Source organism: Ammospiza nelsoni, chromosome 5 (assembly GCF_027579445.1).
Source record: "Ammospiza nelsoni isolate bAmmNel1 chromosome 5, bAmmNel1.pri, whole genome shotgun sequence".
Taxonomy (NCBI): Eukaryota; Metazoa; Chordata; class Aves; order Passeriformes; family Passerellidae; genus Ammospiza; species Ammospiza nelsoni.
This window is the reverse complement of record NC_080637.1, coordinates 66879788-66897828: the sequence shown is the minus strand read 5'-3', so window position 1 is coordinate 66897828 and position 18041 is coordinate 66879788. Positions and strand designations below refer to the sequence as shown.

The window sequence follows — 18041 nt, the reverse complement described above, 5'->3', positions numbered from 1 at the left end:
CAAAAACATCCTTTTAAAAGAGCTCACATTTCAGGCTGACAGACACCAAAACACTATTTCGTTTTAGCTTGCTCAGCTTTTCAAAACCAGTCAGCATCTGGGCTCTATTAAACATAACGTGCGTGCCTTTTAAGCAACAACAATTTAAGAATATTTCCTTTTCAACCCCCTTTCAAACCCCTTCAGCATTTTGCAATATGCATAATATTTAAGAATTCTGCTTTGCACTACAGCCTTTGAAGTTTAAAAATTAGTTACTGGTAAAGCCTTGTACATTTTCTTGCACTCGTTTTAGTCACAGGGATTAGTGACTAGAATTTATGCCTATGGTCAGGAAAGGTAAGTCACTGTGTCACAATAATTAGCAGTCTTTCCTACAACAGTTTTCTATCTTTATGTATGTCTTATGGTGTGCAGAGAAGAGCTCATTTTCCACCTGCAGTAGCCACTTCTGGGCTAAAGTACTCTACCACAGAGTGCAGTGTATGGCAAGTAAAGAAACCATTCCTCTTCACTCAGACTTTGTGAGGAAGAGTCATATTCATATTTCCTATTTGTATTTCATATTTGTGGCCATGTTCATGTTATATTTGTTGGTATTATTATCTTAATTTTTATGTTCATATATAAATTAGTCTGCAGTTCAGCATAGACACTAAGCACCTCAAGAATGTGGATGTGGAGCATCAACCCTGGTATCTCTTCAGGGGTGTTGTTTTTATGAGCTGTCAGTCAAGCTCTCAAAATAGGCTAGAAAACCATGCTGAGTTCCTCAGAGCAGGAAAGATTGCCCTCTAATGGTTAATCTCTAGGTTTAATGTCTGCAATATTTTATGAAGTGCTCTTCCATGTGATTTGTAAGGTAAGGCCACACAAATGCAAGATGTTGGAACAATTTATTACTTCAAGGAAAACCCAGATCTTTCTTATACTCTTAATTGATGAATAAATTAATTATTAAAAACGAAGATGAAGGCATATTCTTAGTAACATTTTCATTAAACTACCATTAGCCAGGGTCTCTCAGAGGAAGAGGGATGCCTCTGACAATTCAGAGCTATTACTCACACTGGATTTGACAAATTCTATATTTCACTGTGGGAAATGTTTCAAGGTCTGAAAAAACAGCATGAAATATATCCAGTCTATTTCAGTATCATAAAAGTTATTGTGAATGCCCTAGAGATTGATCTCACTCTTGCAGGAGTAAACTTTAAGGAATAAAATTCTTAAAGTCTTTAAATCAACTAATCACAAGGCACTGCCTGTTAAAACAGGAATTCATGTGGGTCCTTAAGCTTGCAGTGGCTGCATCTATAAAGGTTTCTGTGGCTTATGGCTGTAACTCATCCTTCATGTGATGAGGGGATAGAAGAGGCAATTATACAGAGCTGAAGTGTCTTTCACTGCCTTTCCATTTTCATCAGTTCTTTGAATAATTTCCTGGCAGTGTAGATTTCAGTAAATGCTCTTCCAATATAGCTGGCAACTAAATGAAGATAAATGACAAAGGAATACTCAGAGAAAGTAAGACCCAGTTCCCAAATATATTTATTTAAAAAGTAGTGGCTGCTATGAAGGCATTATTGAAAGATAATATATTTTGGAATAATTAGATTATATTTTCTCCTTTCAAGAAGAAACAGTGATTAGAGTGAGGTTACCCAATCCATTCCTCATCCTTCCTTTTTTCTACCCTATCCCCAGTCAAAACCACAAAGATAGTATTTGGTCACATGGATCTTTGCATAAAAGACAGGGAATTGTGTCTGAATAGCCCTGGCTAATAAAGCTCCTTCCAATGCCTTTTTCAGTGTCAGAGCTTTGCAGTTAATGCAACTTCTACTATTTTTTTTCCTTATTGCAATTGTGAAAAATCTAATACCTTTACAACCATTTGAAAAGGGCTTACACAGAGCAAAATCCCCATTTAATCTCAGCATATTAAGAAATATATATTTTTTTTTAACAATACATTTAAAGTGCTATTTTCCCAAAACACTTTTTTCTTTCAAGATAACCAAAGCTCTAAAAGTGTTGAAAGGAACTATGATTTAGAGTCCTATCTTCACTTGTGGTTTAAGAATCCTGCCACTTTAACAGGAGGAAACAGCTAGTGTATGTGTGGCCTAAGGTACACTGTAGCAGCAAATAATTCAGTATAGCAAAAGGTGTTCCAGTCACCACAGTTAAAAACCCAAAACAATGGGAACCACAGACCAAAACCACTTAAAGATAGGAGACAAAAATGTTTGCAGACACTTGGCCTTGTCGAATTTCTGCCTCTGACATTTGTGGTTTAGGCACCCATTGCTTTCAGCCTGTGCACCCCAGAGACTACAGCAGACTCTTTGGCATTACATGGGAGAGCTAAAAAGCCTTTCCAAGAAAAGAGGGTAAAATGAGTCAGCTTTGGCTAAGCTGATTCCAACTGATGCTGGCTTTAGCTGTATAAGCCCACTGTTGGGTGGAAAGGTTTGCAGGCTTCTGCAGCATGCACATATTATCTGATTACTACTCCTGGATATTATTGGTCTGACAGAATTTTCAATTTTCTTCATCAATTTTCTATTAAAACAAAGTGAACCAAAAAGAAAAAGGATCAGAACAGCTTGAACATGCCATATCTAAACTCTTGCCTCTTACAAAAATGACATTTTATAGGCTGGTAGGAGAGGAGTAAGAGAAAAAGAGAAAAGTAATGCATGGCCCTCACACCTTTTTTTTTTTAATTAAGTGAGCCAATATATGGGAAACAGTGATACAGCATAGTTGTAGTGAAGGTTAAAAATACTTTTATGCATTGTTTATAATACCAAACACACAGGTGACAAAGAGCAGCATTTTTGTGCTTTGTGCTTTGACATCCTCAAGAAGTGTAGAGACCTAAAGGAAAAAAAGCAAATTTAGACTGTGAGATTGAGTGTAGGCTTTCTGAAGAGGAAGGAAAATGTTCAATATATCCATGTTCAATATTTCCTAGCCCTTCAGGGGACATACCTATCAAGACATTGGGAAAGCATCTGGACTTCAAGGATGAGGGGATGCAGCCAACTACCAGTGAACAGGAATTCACTGAGAATTAATGTGGAGAAGTGCATTACCTGTGTGAGAGGATAAGTAATGCACAGGGAGAGCACAGCTGTCCAGGCCCATTTCAGGAGGGTGACAGGAAGAAGTCCACAGGAGTAGAGCTCTCTGTGTGATGGACACTGCCTGGGAACTGCTGACTGCAGCACTGGCACCTTAAACTCCACGTTTTTATCAGCATGGAGTGTGGGATCAAAGCATGTCATCAGATTCAAATCCACTGAGATGGCTTTGCAAGAGGCAGGAAAACAAAATCCAGTTTTGAAACTGTCTTCTCATGTAATTTTTTTTTTGGTGGTTTTATTTCCTTGTTTGTTTGTTGGGTTTTGTTAGTTGGTTAGTAACTTGAAATAATCCTAAGTGTAAGGAGTTAAAATGAACTGAAGCACTATTTGCAGAGAACACACCATTCTGTTTGCTGCCCTTTGAGGGAGGGACTTTGCACCCTTCTCATCCATCTCAAATACAGCTACAATTTATTTCTTTACAATTGTTTGCAGTGGTTACAAAATTTGGGCTATTTGCTTTACTGTACAATACCACAAGACAGTTTTGTTCATGGCAGTCTATATTTACACACCTTATGTTTGCTCAGCACTGTAAAGCAACAAGAAAACAAGCAGCTACAGGATTTATGACACTCTCCAGGTGACAAAAGTCAATCAGCTTTTGGCCTGCTGCCATACCAGAACTGGTTATGGCCAGAAAGAGCCACCCCAATGTGAGACTTGTCATCACAGCGTGGTGATTAATGATCCACTTCCATGGGTGGTGCACAGTGAAGACCACAGGAGATGCCAGTGGAAAAACAGAAGAGTGCACAGAAGTTTTAATGTTGGAAAGCATAACAAACTGGATGGACTTTTTTAGTCACTTTGTCTCACTCCTTTTTGATTCATAATACAAGTGCATTATCCAGGCAAATAAATAAGCTCCAAAAATGCATTTAATAAATCATCATATTCAAAAGAATGATGATGGGAAATCTCTGTCTTTCTCTGTTAACTGGAAATGCCAATACATGACTAATAATGCAACCTGATTCAATGTTATTAAAATAGACAATATGCTTAGTTTTGTTGTCTTCTATGTTATATGATGCAGTAAAAAATTTTTAAAATGTGTGTATATAATCCTCCACCCAAACCCTTTTCAATAAACAAAAACCTTTCCTATAAAACCTTTCTGCAATGAAATAGCCATAGTTTGGGAAGTTAAGAAAAACCAATCTTACTAAAACTTTTAAAAATCATCAAAAATCCTCATAACTTGTCAATTCTATTTAATAAACTGTTGTTGCCCTCTAGTGTTCAAACAGTTTGTAAAGGCCCCTCTGGAAGGATCCAGACTGGTCAGCTATCAATTAATTCCCTGATAGTTCTTAATCCAACATGTATTCTTCTCAGTATCTAATCTAAACCTTCTCTCTTTAATTTAAAGCTACTCCCCCTTGTCCTATCACTGCATGTCCTTGTAAAATGCCTCTCTCCAGATGGATACATGACCTGTGCTCTGAGCAACACTGAGATACATCTGCTGGTTTCTCTTGAATATTTTGCTACTGTACTTTAACCATATCAATTAATACCAACCACCTTTTCCTCCAACAAATTATTTATTGCAGCAGAAATGCATAGTGAGCACTCAGGGGTTGTTATCAGCACCTCTCCTGCTGTAAAGACACCAGCAACACAGAAAGTTCCTCATGAAGGTTGCTGTTCTTGTGAGAGAAAATTATGGTAAACCTCAGATCTGCATCTGCATTTTTACAGCTAAGACTAGTATTATCATTCAGTGAAGTAATTTCCCAAAAATGTTCCTCCTTGTTATGTTCCTTGACAAGAAACCTCTGAAAATAGCCATTAAAATGAAAAGGAAAAGAAAATGAAGTTTAACAAAGCACAGTCAAAAAACAAGCTAAAAGATAAATTTGAGGTACATTTCTAAATTTGAGGTACATTTCTCCTGTAATTTTGTTCACTTTTAAGAGGTTATCCAGACTGCTTTTTTTTAACCATTGTCAGACTTAAACAATGTGGCAGACCAGCTGTTTTTATATATATAAAGCAATTTGCACCCTCCATAGAGTAAGAATTCAAGTTCTTGACACAAGGAACACTGACTTTTCTTTGATCTCTGAATAACGGAATTTTCAGAGAATTTTCTGCATTTAGTTATTTAGAGCTTTCAGAAAACTTGCCTTGAGGCCATTTTATGGATCACTCCTGCTTCCCACCACACTAAGCTCGACAGATCTAAGAATCTCTTGGATGTGAGTCAAATTTCATATTTTGTAACAGAATTGTTTCCTTGTGTTTGTAAGGCACCCTTCTTTCTCTGCTGTGACATTTGCTGCTGATCATGCCACCTGACATGAACACTTTGAAATCCAGCCTTTCATTCTAAAACCAGGTTTAGACTGACTGCATATGAAGGGAAATTTAAATAACATGAACTGGAAGTTGTGTGGCAGTAGATGCTCCCACTTATTCTCCCTGTTGAAGAGTTAGGAAAACATAAAATCATAGCGTTGTTTAGGTTGGAAAAAAAACTCAAATATCAAGATAACTGTTACTAAGCAGCCATGCTTATTACCAGTCACATGAAGGGGATGCTAGAAATGAAGAGGGTGTGCTTTGAGAGCACTCACATTTGCAGTATGTAGTTTTAAGGATACCTGTGATGTATGCAGAAGAAGAACTTTAAAGATATGTATATAACCATAAGCTATATTTAGGTAAGAAAAATTAAATTATGCCATATGTAATACATTTTTTTCCTGTTTGTACCTAAAATCATTTGGATGCAAAGCTCTATTACTAAGTATTTCTTTAAAGCAACAAGTAGGGTAAATAGGATTGTACCAGCATTTGGTGCAAATAGCATTGAAAACACCCATGTGCTGCACAGGTACTCAATTTATTAGGTGCACTTCAATTTCACTAATCTTGTCACAGTACAGATTAAGCTCGTGAAATTCCTTTTATGCTTAAATATAAGGTCTTCTTAGCTTAACTTGGATTTAGATGTTTACTCTCAGGATTTAGGAATAAATCAAAAATGACAGACATTACAGTTCAGCACAGACAGAGCATTCCTTCTCACCACCAAACCCATCTCCTGTCTCCTGCTTTCCCATTAGAGCCCCAAAAAGGAATCCATCCTCTTCTGAGATTTCAATATCTATTGTTCCATTTCAGAGTTCTCCTCTCAAAAGTGAGAGGTGCTCTCCACAATTTTATTCCCTCTCCCAGTCAGACATCAGCATAAATTCCATTGATCAAATAATCCAGCCTGGTGTAACGCCTCTTCTGAAGAGATTCATGGATTTTCCTCCCTGTCAGCACAATAACCAGCAACAAGAACATCATCCCAAAAAACAAAGCTGCTACAAGGCTGCTTTTTTCCCCCAGCTGAAAGACACCTTTCCCTCTCAGAACACCTTCTGACAGGGAGCTCTCTGAGTCAGATGGGTCATAACCTTGAAGGTCGTTTTGGGAAGATGCAGGAGAATCGCTGGACAGAATGAAACCTGGAAAAGAGGGCAGGGTCCCATGGCTGGTATCACTGGAGGAGAGAACTGTTGGCTCAGGAGCCATGGCTGGAGTCCTTAGCCCTGATAGGGCAGTGGCAGATCCAGAATTCGTGGTGACCTGCACGGTTGTAGAAGGAAAAGCAGAATTTGTGGGCTTGGAAAGAGGAACATGATGAGTGGCAGTGATGCTGGAGGCAGGGACAGCAGGATTAGCTGCAGGAGGAGAGGCAGCTGTGGTGGGGCTGGCTGTGGTTGGTTTGGCAGCACCAGGATGCAGAGAGGTTGTAAGAGACTCCAGCTGGGCAGTGCCTGTTGGCAGAGCAGCAAGAGGAGCACTGCTGGTTTCAGGGGCACCTGCCTGAGCAGAGGTGGGGAAGGAAGCAGTGGAGTTTCCAACTGGAGCAGCAGCAGGAGTGCTGGGTGGCACATTAATTCCCTGCTGCCTTGAGATGGGGTCCAAGCTCTCAGATTCTTTTGCTCTTTGAGGTTCAGGAGAAACTGTATGAAGTTCCATGTTGTCCAAATGCTTGCCTATGTGGTTCAGGAGCTCAGATGCCTGATGAAAGACAGACTGCTCCAAACTGGCAGTGTGATTCTGATGGATGTCCTGACTGTGAGAAATGAAGGTTCCAGCATCCAAAGGCAAAGAATGCTCATCTGAAGAAAAGTTCTCAGTCTTGATGGATTTATCCTCTGAAAACAGAAATACTCATATTTAATTATGAAATCTATTTTTGACTAATGTAGGCATACTCTATTTGTATTTCTTAGAAATATTTATGTAAGGGGGCTCTAAAGAGATAATGACTAATGAAACTCCCTTTGTTTAAAATAAGCACAGTGACATTTAAATTCTATGTCATAAAAACTGTCAGCCTCAAGCCTACTCACATAACAGTGTTCTGTGCAGTAATACCATTCAAATAATAACCCTAAAAGCTACCTGATTTTACTGTATTTACCTCAGGTATTTAGGTAGGTATTTACAGGTATAGAAAGTACTTGGCTGAGTAATTGTCAGTTCATATTATATATATAATTTTATAATTTTATTTATAAAATTATAGAAATATATATAATATATTCATTATAACCATTCAGCTGCTGCACAGAATATTTAAAGGGGAACATGCTCTCAAGTAGTTCTGACTCTCATTCATTCTCTTTTTAATACTGAAACAAAAAGGCTTGTTAAATGCACTGAAATTGAAATAAATAAAGTATCTTTTCCCCTTTCAGTTTGGTTTTCAGTGTAACCACATACAGATTCTCATATGAAAGAACAAAGTTTGAAACATTTGTTGCTACCGACACTGCTCAGGTGCTACCTTTGAAAACTTACCAGGAACATTAAACAAGCTAGCATAATCTTTCTGCAGTTAAATGCTCACAGAAGATCAAGTCTCCAAAAAGAAAAAGAAGTGTTAAATGCAATCAGATTGTTCACTCAGCATTGCATTACAAAGAAGTGTTAAATGCAATCACATTGTTCACTCAGCATTGCATTACATGCCGAACAAAAGCACAAGCATGATTGCATTTCTTGTTTCTTTGTTTGAAACCCCTGATGTTCTTCTAGGGGAGAAAGAGCTGGAGAGAAGTTTAATTTTAGTAATAATTTTACAGAAATGCAGTTTGTTTCTTGCACATTGCTTTTGCATGATGCCTGTGAGATTGGGCTTGCACAAAAATACTTGGTAACATTACGAGAGTAATCTTTCTCTATTTCATACTGTTGCCCCTTGCACAGTTCCTCTTGGAAAAGTTCTCTTTTCCAGCAGAAGTTTGGTCTCTCAAGCAGCCATACAGAAACCACCTTGACATTATCAGTTTCTTATCTGAGCTGTTCAAACAGGTCTGGTGCAAGTCAATGTCAATCAACAAGTAGGTCTTGCTGTTAAAAAAAAACAGCACAGGCCAGAGAGCAAGAAATTCCAGAGTGTGCAGCCCACATGCCATAAAGCTCTAAGTTTAGAAAGTTTGCTTCTGCACTCCAGGTTCCCTAACTGAATGCAGAAAATAATGATTATTTATTATTTTTATTATTGCCAATTATTCATCAGTGTAGCATGGGTCCTTTAAATACACAGCTGGCTACAAGGGCGTGGTATTTCCATTGGTTTTCGTGATACTTTTCAGTATTATATACAGGAAATTTTCCTTCCTGACTACATCTAGACGGAAGCACTTCTTTTTGTTTTAAGCAAGGACAAATTATGAGGATTTCTGAATCTAATGTGAAGGAATATTATAAGAGTTGGGACATTATTCCAAACTGGAAGTGGGGCCCACAAAGGAGCTCACCACACACCTGCCCATCCATCCTCCACAATGAAAAAGAACAATATTTTTAAATCATAATGCTTGGCTTAGAACACTTTGCTAAAAAGATGACTCCCCAAACAGTTCCTGGTCACTACAGAAAGTTCACAGGTGCAAAAGTCATTTTGCAGTGTGGTGTGGGGGCTGATGGCTCTCACTATTATTTACCTGTAGTTATCCTGTAGCTCACAAGTCCTGTTGCAGGTTTCATTGGACAAGCCTCAGTGCTAGGACAGTGAAACAAGTAGCAGTTTGGATATGTACTTGTTCTTGCAGCATAAAAAATAATCAAATTACACTTCTTGTCTCCTGCAAAACAAAGTAAATACCTGTTTCAGCAGTAAGAACTTTTATAGCAGTATGGTAATGCGATCTAGTTTGTTAACTTTTGGTCATGTGAGTAAGAGGAAAACTACTAACACATAACATTCCTACAGGAAAAAAACCGCCAAGGACTGCAGAAGAATGGCCCAGGGCCAAAATATGAAAGGTCACACCTTCCTTTTCCCGTACAAATAAAGTTGGGGAAATTATGAGTCTAATCTCTCATCCTCCCCTCACGCATACCACACCGGCACCACTTTATACAACAATTGCTTGCTTACAAATCCTGATAAATCTGAAAATCTCCTTGATATACTCATGGGGAAGAAAATTATTTAAACATTTTTATTACATCCCAGGAATCGCTTGGCTAGTTTCTGCTTTGGGGGTCACCTTCACCACTGCCATTTCTACTTGCTGCTCTGCCTCCTACTGCTCCAAGAGCTTGATTCAAACCAGCTGTCTCACAGGAGGGTGAGCATTCTCATTTTTGGCTAAAATTAAATACAGTGCAAAGTGTCAGGTAGTTTTAGTGCGTTTACTAAACACAGCTTATGCACCTTCGGGGTTCAGGATTTGGGAGGTTTTGACACTGTTTCTGTGATGCAACTATTTTTCTGAACGCTACGCGGTCTTGCCTTATCTACTGGCAAAAGAAGGTAGCAGCCGCCAGCTGGAACTAAGCGCAGCCTGAATGAGAGGGTAAATCCCGTGCTGAATAGGGAGAACGCCACCCCGAGAGCCCAAACTGCAGAATAATCGTCCCAGGCGGTGGCGGAGAAGGAGGCCGGGGTTACCTGCGAGCCGGTGCTCCGAGCAGCAGGCGCGGACACACGCACCCGCGCCGGGGACGCGCAGCGGCTCCGCGCCCCGCACGCCGCGGGGCAGGGACAGGTCTATATCGATGATGGAATTCTCCATCTTCTCCGCCGAGCACTCCTGGCCCAGCGCCGGCCCGGCCATCAGGCAGGCGGTCAGCAGCAGGCGAACCGGCCAGCGGCTGCCCCCGCGGGACATGGTGACCCGGGCCGGTCCCCGCGGGGCTCCTCCGGGACCGGCGCCGAGGGGGCTCCGCTGATCCCGGGGCGGGAACGCGTTCCTGGGACACCTTCGGGGTCGGGAAGGCAGCGGTGGAGCCTGGCCCGGCTCGGGGGAACCGCGGTTGTCCCGGCACGTCCGGGAGGAGGGGCCCGGGGAGGCGGGCCCGGGACGCCTGCTGCCCTTCTCCTCCTGCCTGCCTTCCCTCTTCCTGGAATTCCTGCTTACCTACCTACCTACCTGCCTTCCTGTCCTCCTCCTGCCTTCCAGCCTGTCCTCCTCCTCTCTTGTTTCCTTTTCACCTGGAATTCCTGCTTACCTACATACCTGCCTTCCTCCTGCCTTCCAGCCTGCCCTCCTTCTCTCTTGCTTCCTTCTCCCTGCCTGCCATTCTCCATTCCCATTCCTGCCTTTTCTCCTGCCCTCCCTCCTTCTCCCTTGCTTCCCCCCTCCTGCCCTCTTCCTCCTGCCTGACCTTCTCCTGCCTTCCTCCGGTCCTCCTCCTCCTGCCTCCTCCTCTCTGCCACTCGCCGGCACCAAGGGTCCTTCCTTAGCATCAGACACAAGGCAAAACCACCTAGAGAAGCTCTTGGTGGTCAGGCTGCTACGGCTTTACCCACAGTCACTCTTTTCCTCCACCTGAGAACTGGTTTTGGGAGCTGTAATGAAAGAGATTAATATGCATATCCTGGACTAAACGGATATGGACATAGTTCTGTGTGTGTGTGTGTGTGTGTGTGTGTGTAAAGGACTCCTTGCTACCTGAGTAATCCTGTTCAAATCATAACCAAGCACAAAGTGTTTGTGGAATGGGGAAAAAAAATGAACAAAAAAGCCTGTCTACTGGGACCCTGACTGGTGTCTTGGCCATTCTTCTGTGAGCTGTCTCAGTGCAATTGCTTGCTTAAGTCATGATTTTGCTTGGAAATTTTTCATTTCCGCTTTTTAGGGTTTTTTCCTTACTATTTTGGGGTTGTGTTTAGGAGTAAAAGTAGACCAAAGGAGTGCAAAGAGTAAAAGGATTATAAGACAGATTCCTTCTTTATCAGGAAAGAGACCATTTTCTTTTCAGAGATGTGCATTACCTGAAGAGATCCCGAAGGGCAGGTTAGTTTATGTATTGTAATGGTTAGATGCCAAGGCATGGGTGGCTGTCTTGTTTTTCATGCCCAGTCAGTCCCCTTTGTCAGTACTGCTGGGTGTTGGCTTTTATTTGGACATGAGTGCTGTAAGAGACTGAGCCCACCATCTCATTTTGCACCCCATGGCCATCTTGGGGCAATTAATAATGTTTGTGATTCTCACAGTCTTGGAGGGATGGTTTCTCCTAAAATTTTCAGCTGCACTTGTTTAAGAAAATGTTCCTTTCTAGGTAAACTGGTGACATTATTTTCAATGTTAAAGTCCCAAGAGAATCTGAACATTAAGGCGTTGCCTGCTAACTGCATTACACAGTGAATGAGCAGGGGAATGAATACTAAAGGCAAGCACAGGTATTACCCCTGCTATGTATTAGACAAAGTTGCAGCTTCTACCTGCCTTTGCTTAAAGTAGATGTGGTGGAAGAAGCCAAGCATAAAGAAGCTGAAAAATAAGGCTAAAGGTCTGGCTGAAGTGGTCAGAACAGTTGAGGAAAACTGGTTTTTCACCTGAACTGTTGGGATGGTGAATGTGAGAATATGCACAGAGACTGGCATCTCCCAACTGCCAATAAATATCTCACTGTCCAAAGCGAGATCTGGAATGATAAGGTGGATTTCTGACTGACAGACATCTCACTTTACAACTATAAAAACCACACCAAACTTCCACAAAGCAGAAATCTTCTACATATTTCCCTGGGATTGTGGGGAGTTTCTCCCCTGAGCAGGGACACTGCTTTGTGGATACTCTCCTGGAGGCTGAGTGAAGGAATCTGTGAATGTTGTTGACCTTTCAGTGGGAAGTTACACATCACTCCTAATATTATTTCTTTTGCTACCTTTAATAGAGGCACCTTGATATCGTGCACTGTTTTGTGTTATGCTGTAATCTACCCCTAGTTGTTTTAGTTTTATACTGTGTAATAAGTAATTCTGATTAAGATCTTTTATCTGTTTATCACTTGTCTGTTCAATAAATAATTCATTTTTATAAATAGACCTGATCTGCCATCACTAGAACTTGCAGGCCAGAGTGAGTCCTTACATTTAAATAGTTGCCAAAATCTGAGCAGAGCTTATCTGAAGCTCCCACTCCTCCCATACACTCTTCTTATAGGAGAGATGCTCCAGACCCACATCATCCTCTGCTAGACCCTCTCCTCACCACAAACTGGGAAATGAGCTCTCTCACCCAGTTTGTTAGGTTAGAAACCCGACATTACTTTATTCAGCACACAGGTACATGGGTATTGCCTCATCAAACATGTTAGTCAGTTATCAAAACTTTTGACTATTTATACATTTTGGTAAATAAAGGAATTAGTATTCATTGGTTACTGGTAATGTAGTTCTTTTATTAATTAGTATTCTATCTTCTATTAGTTAATTATTCACTTGCTTTTCATGTTAATTAGTCCACATGTGTCGCAGACATATTTTATGAAAAAATCTTTTCCTTAAGATTTTTCCTCCTGTGAAGCTGAGAAGCCTCAAGAACAACATGTAAACAATGATTATCTGCTGCTTTGGAATGCAACAGGTGAATCTGTGATTGGTCTCATAGAGTTGTTTCTAATTAATGGCCAATCATAGTCAGCTAGCTTAGACTCTCTGTCCGAGGCAAAAGCTTTTGTTATCATTCCTTCCTATTCTATTCTTAGCTAGCCTTCTGATTAAATCCTTTCTTCTATTCTTTTAGTATAGCTTTAATGTAATATATATCATAAAATAATAAATCAAGCCTTCTGAAACATGGAGTCACACCCTCATCTCTTCCCTCATCCTAAGACCCCTGTGAACACCATCACACACATGCTCAGTTTTTCTCTTCTTTTGGGTTTAGGAGTTTCTTGGGTTGGTGGTCTGTGATCATTGGTTGGAGATGCCCCCTACCAGAATGACCTTTTCCCACTTGGAGCTGATTTCAGCACAAACACTGAGCATCCCTGGCTGGGCCAGGAGGGGATTGTCCTGCTTTGCTCTAGGCTGGGGCAGCCTCAGCTTGAATATTGTGTGAAGTTTTGGGTGCCATAATATTGGAAAGACGTTAAACTATTAAAGAGTGTTCAAAAGAGGGCACAAGGATGGTGAAGGGCCTTGAGGGGAAGCCGTGTGAGGAGCAGCTGAGGGCACTTGGTCTGTTCAGCTGGAGGAGGCTGAGGGCTGCCATGGCAGTCACAGCTTGTGCTGAGGGGAACAGGAGGGGCAGGCCCTGAGCTCTGCTCTCTGGGACCAGGGACAGGAGCCAGGGAACGGCTGGAGCTGGGTCAGGGCAGGCTCAGGCTGGAGATCAGGGAAAGTTCTTCCCCCAGAGGGTGTCGGGCACTGCCCAGGCTCCCCAGGGCATGGTCACGGCCCCAAGGCTGCCAGAGCTGTGGGAGCGTTTGGACACCGCTCTCAGGGATGCACAGGGTGGGATTGTTGGGGTGTCTGTGCAGGGATTGTTGGGGTTGTACTCGATAATCCGTGTGGATCCCTCCAAACTCAGGATATTCGGTCATAGGCTCTTTTTTAAAGAAATATAACTTGTCCGGCAACACCGAGGAGCACAGAAAGGGACACAGCACTACAAACATCGGCCTCACTAGGGAGAGCAGCGGAGGAGCATCCTTCCGTACCACACAGATCGCCGCTCTGCCGCCCCGCAGGCCCTGGGGCGCCGGTTCCGGCGGGGCAGAGCGGGGCAGATCCGAGCAGCCCCGGCGCCGAGCGGGGCCCCGCCCGCCGGGCGGAGCCGCCTGACCCGGCGCAGCCGGAACCCCGTGGGCGGCGGCGGCCCCCGCGCTGCGGCGGGCGGGGGACGGAGGCAGCGCCATGGGCGCGGAGCAGAGCGCCGAGGCCGAGAGCCGCCCGGGCGAGCCCAGCGCCGCAGGTCGGTGCCTGGCGGGGAGCGAGGGCTCTGCCGGCACAGCGGCTGCGGAGAAGGGCACGCACGGCCGTTTCCTTGGGAGGGACAGCGGCTGTGGAGAAGGGAAGGGCGTGCAGAAGGGAAGGGCTGTTGCTGCGGGAGGCAGCGGCAGCGCGGCCCGGCCCTTCCTGTGACGGCGCGGGGGCACCGCCCGGGCCGGGCATGGGGAGCCGGGCCGGGCATGGGCAGCGCCCCGGGCGCCGTGCGGAGCTGGCGGGGCCGTCCGTGGTGCAGGTGTTCGGAATCAGCTGTTCCCCCGTGGGGAGAGGGAAGGGAGCTTAGAGCCCTTCAGTGGGCGATGTGCTATAAAAAGCCTGCCTGTGCAGTGTTGAATAGAGCAATATTCGCATAGGGTTGGGTTCTGGTGTGGTTACACTGCTTATAAAGGGTTATTCCCTTTCCATCCAATATCCAGCATCTCCGTTGCCAGCCAAGCAACGAGCAAAAATGGACGACATTGTGGTCGTAGCCCCAGGAACACAATCCTCACGGAATGTCAGCAATGATCCAGATGTCATAAAACTGCAGGAAATTCCAACTTTCCAGCCCCTTTTGAAAGGTAAGTGATTATTCTTCCTCTGTTTTTAAATGCCTTCTTTTTTTGTACCTAATGGCATTTGTGCATCCTGAGGTTTCTACTGAAGTTCATATTTCTGTCCCTGTTTTTCACTTCCCTCTTGTTTTAAACCTGACTCTCTTTTATTATGCCATGATTAATCCCAGCCTTCTAAACAGTGGGTGAACTAGTTTAGAGGTGTGCTGGTAATGTTCTCTGCAATGGAACCATCTACTGTGAAGACAGAACAGATCCAAACATACCAGCTTGCCCTGTACCACTGGTTGATGAGAGATGCTGTGTTATTTTCTAGTATATAATGGATGGCAATCTCCTGTTTTACTCTAGTCTTTTAAAAACAGACTGTATGTTACTCTCAGAGTCATAGCTACCTGTGTGTGTGTGTTCAGCTGCTTGAAATCAAGGTACCTTGTGGGAGTTTCCAATACAGAGCAGGTTTTATTCTTGTTTTTTTGTAGTGGGGTAGATGGGCTGAGACTTTTCTTTGTTTCTTTTCCTCCCACTCTATTTTTTTTTACTTTCATCCCTTGCACTCATTCTTTGTTTCTTCTATCGAAAGGAAAGTGAAGATTTCAATCATAGTTGTTGAGCCTGCAGTTTAACAAAGAACAGAGGTAGCATCACACCACCACTTTTTGGACAGAAAGTAATTTACTTTTTGTTTGTTTGTGTATGCTTACTGCATGAGGGTACTGAAACATGACTAAAACTTGTAGACATTATTATAGCCTACTGGGCCGTGCATTTAACATATTATTGGACACTTTATTTTATGAGTGTGTTCTGGGTGTGCATGGCACTGACTGCTGTTTACTGCAGGAGGGGCAAAAAGATAGAGGGGCCATGAAAAAAAGCAGAACATGCTTTGCCTGTAAAGCACATGCTTTGTCCTGCTTTGTATGTAAGACATAACCAGGGTCATGCCAGTGACAGCTTGAAGTGTAAATGCTGGAATCCAAATCCCTAAAAGAAATGAGGAAGTTTTAATATGAGAGAAAAAAATTTAGAAGATGCTACAACATCTGGCATGAAAGTTGTTGTGAGTGTGTAAGAATGTGATGGCAGAGTTTCAGTTCCACCCAAGCTCATGAGCAAACCTGGGTTGCACAAGGCCTGTGGAGGGAAGTCCTGGGAAGTGAGACTGGTGATTACTTCCAGAGTTGGTGTTCCTAGGAGTCTGTTAGAGTGTCAGGGTTCCAGGGCTTGAGGTGGGAAGAGAGAACAGAGAGCAGCAGCCATGTGGCTGAGATGCTAAGGTTGGAGGGCACTGCCTTAGATGACCAGTCCAGGTCCTTCAGCTCCTAAAGTGCACCCTTTAAGTTGTCTTGGTGACTGAGCTGCTTTTTCTGGCCTTTGGACCTAAAGCTGTGGATGTATGATAGAATCATTCTCTTCTGCTTTTGTCACTTGGCTGCTTCCCCACGAGTCTCCTGAGACCTGGTGACATCTGGTGACTGCTCAAGAGTTTTGCATGCTCAATCACTTTTGTGATCAACTTTTTCACCCTCAAGTACTTGTTATTACTTGAACAACCAGACTGATACTTGTGTTCACTACAGAAGGCAGTGTGGGCCTGTTGAGTGAATTGACTCTTGAGAGGTGGCAGATCTACCACAGGCCCACTTGAGAAGCTGTTCTGTTTTGGACTGGTCTCTTATCTGTATTCTTCCCATGCAAGATTGTTTCTGGAAAGGTTGAAGAAGTTTCAAGATCTTTGAGGAGCTTATTTTAAAAGCTTGTGTCTTGTGTCCAGCTTGCAGGTGGACTTCATTGTTCTATTCAGTTTCTCCTTGCCTAAGCAAAGCCAATTGGTTTTGTGTTTCAGAAGGGGAATAATCATTAAATAAATGGACTGGCAAAGTACATGGTCATGTAAACACTGCATGTTCTTGAAAAACAAATGCCCTTGTTCCTCCTATCCATAGTGAGTGGAGCTTACAATCAGTGAACCTGGAAATCTTTACCATTGTGCAGTCTCACTTGGCAGAAAATGCCAGTGTCCTGTCCATTACATCTTTCATGCTTTCCCTTGACTTCTACAGTGAGAATTGCACCTCAGAGGTACAGCTATGACCCCTTGTAGAGAGTCCCTCTCCATATTTCTTATAGGCTCACTTCAGGAACTGGAAAGCTGCTGTCAGGTTGCTCAAAGCTCTGTCCAACTTGACCTTGAGGACTCCTGATCTGGACAGCCTGTTCCAGCCTCATCATAAAAAAAAATTTCTTTCTTATGTCCAATCTAAACCTACTCTCTTTGGTTTAAAACCTATGTCCTTGCTCCTTCATTGCAGGCCCAGACAAAAAATCTCTTTCTTTTCTTACAAGCTTTATTTGTCTCTGGAGGCTTTTTGGGGAAAGAAACGTTTTCTCACTTATGGCTAGAATTGTGCACTGGTAAAAGGTATAGAAACAGAGATTACTATATGACTGCAGAGGCACTGTGTGAGCAGCAGAACCTTCTCTACATACTGTGCCTCCTCCAGTTCCCATAGGATTTTGTGATTAGTTTCCTCTCCAATCTCATTTCATGGTTCTTCAGGTCAGCCTGGTGTTACTGTGGCCGTCTGAGAATCCTGACTGGGTGACAAAAGCTGCCAGGTAGGCAGTGACTGTCAGCTGCTGCTGGCAGGTCAGGGAGGACTGTGACCTTCCTCTGGTGGTTCTTGTACATCAAAATTAACCCCTAACTAAAACAGCACCTGTAGTAAGTTGAAACAAACTTTTGGTAACCAGTCCCCTGTAAATACTGGTTATATTTTTGTGCTTTCCCTTTTGTGCCTGCCCTTTCCTTTGTTGTTTCCTCCTTGTTTGGAGGAAGCTGTTATGGCAGCATCCCTTGGAAGCCTCATACTGAGTATTGAGCATACTGTGAGTTCACTGAATATGGGCTTGTGGTTATTTAGACATAATTCAGCAGCCCCTTTTGTGTTCTGACTTATTTCTGGAGGAAACTTTAGTACTAAAAGAACAATTTTAATGCTAGATATTTAGCTGTTGAAGCTGTTGATGGTAACTGCTTGGCTTTCTGCAAGAATGTGATGATACTTTTCTTTCTGTTTTGTTTTGTCTGATGGTGTTTGGATTGTTGTGTGCAGGTTCCCAGGA

At 42.8% G+C, this 18041-nt stretch overlaps 2 protein-coding genes across 6 annotated transcripts in view; one reads left to right on the top strand and one right to left on the bottom strand.

Moving 5' to 3' along the window:
- Positions 1-18041, top strand: part of BORCS5 (BLOC-1 related complex subunit 5) — an 81810-nt gene that overhangs the window by 5302 nt on the left and 58467 nt on the right. For 2 of the 5 annotated variants that reach the window (XM_059471696.1, XM_059471697.1), the window contains exons 1-2: positions 14247-14323; positions 14775-14918. In XM_059471696.1, the coding sequence (XP_059327679.1) occupies positions 14266-14323; positions 14775-14918 (202 nt within the window). In that variant the 5' untranslated portion in view covers positions 14247-14265. Of the gene's footprint in view, positions 1-9626; positions 9746-14246; positions 14324-14526; positions 14594-14774; positions 14919-18041 lie in introns of those variants that run through there. The other 3 variants (XM_059471700.1, XM_059471699.1, XM_059471698.1) reach the window with 3 other exon arrangements.
- MANSC1 (MANSC domain containing 1) lies at positions 1534-10440 on the bottom strand. The gene is made up of 3 exons (XM_059471695.1): positions 10069-10440; positions 9116-9256; positions 1534-7318 (listed from the first exon to the last, which is right to left on the bottom strand). The coding sequence occupies exons 1-3, from the start codon at positions 10286-10288 to the stop codon at positions 6345-6347; spliced, it is 1335 nt and encodes a 444-aa protein (XP_059327678.1). The 5' UTR covers positions 10289-10440; the 3' UTR covers positions 1534-6344.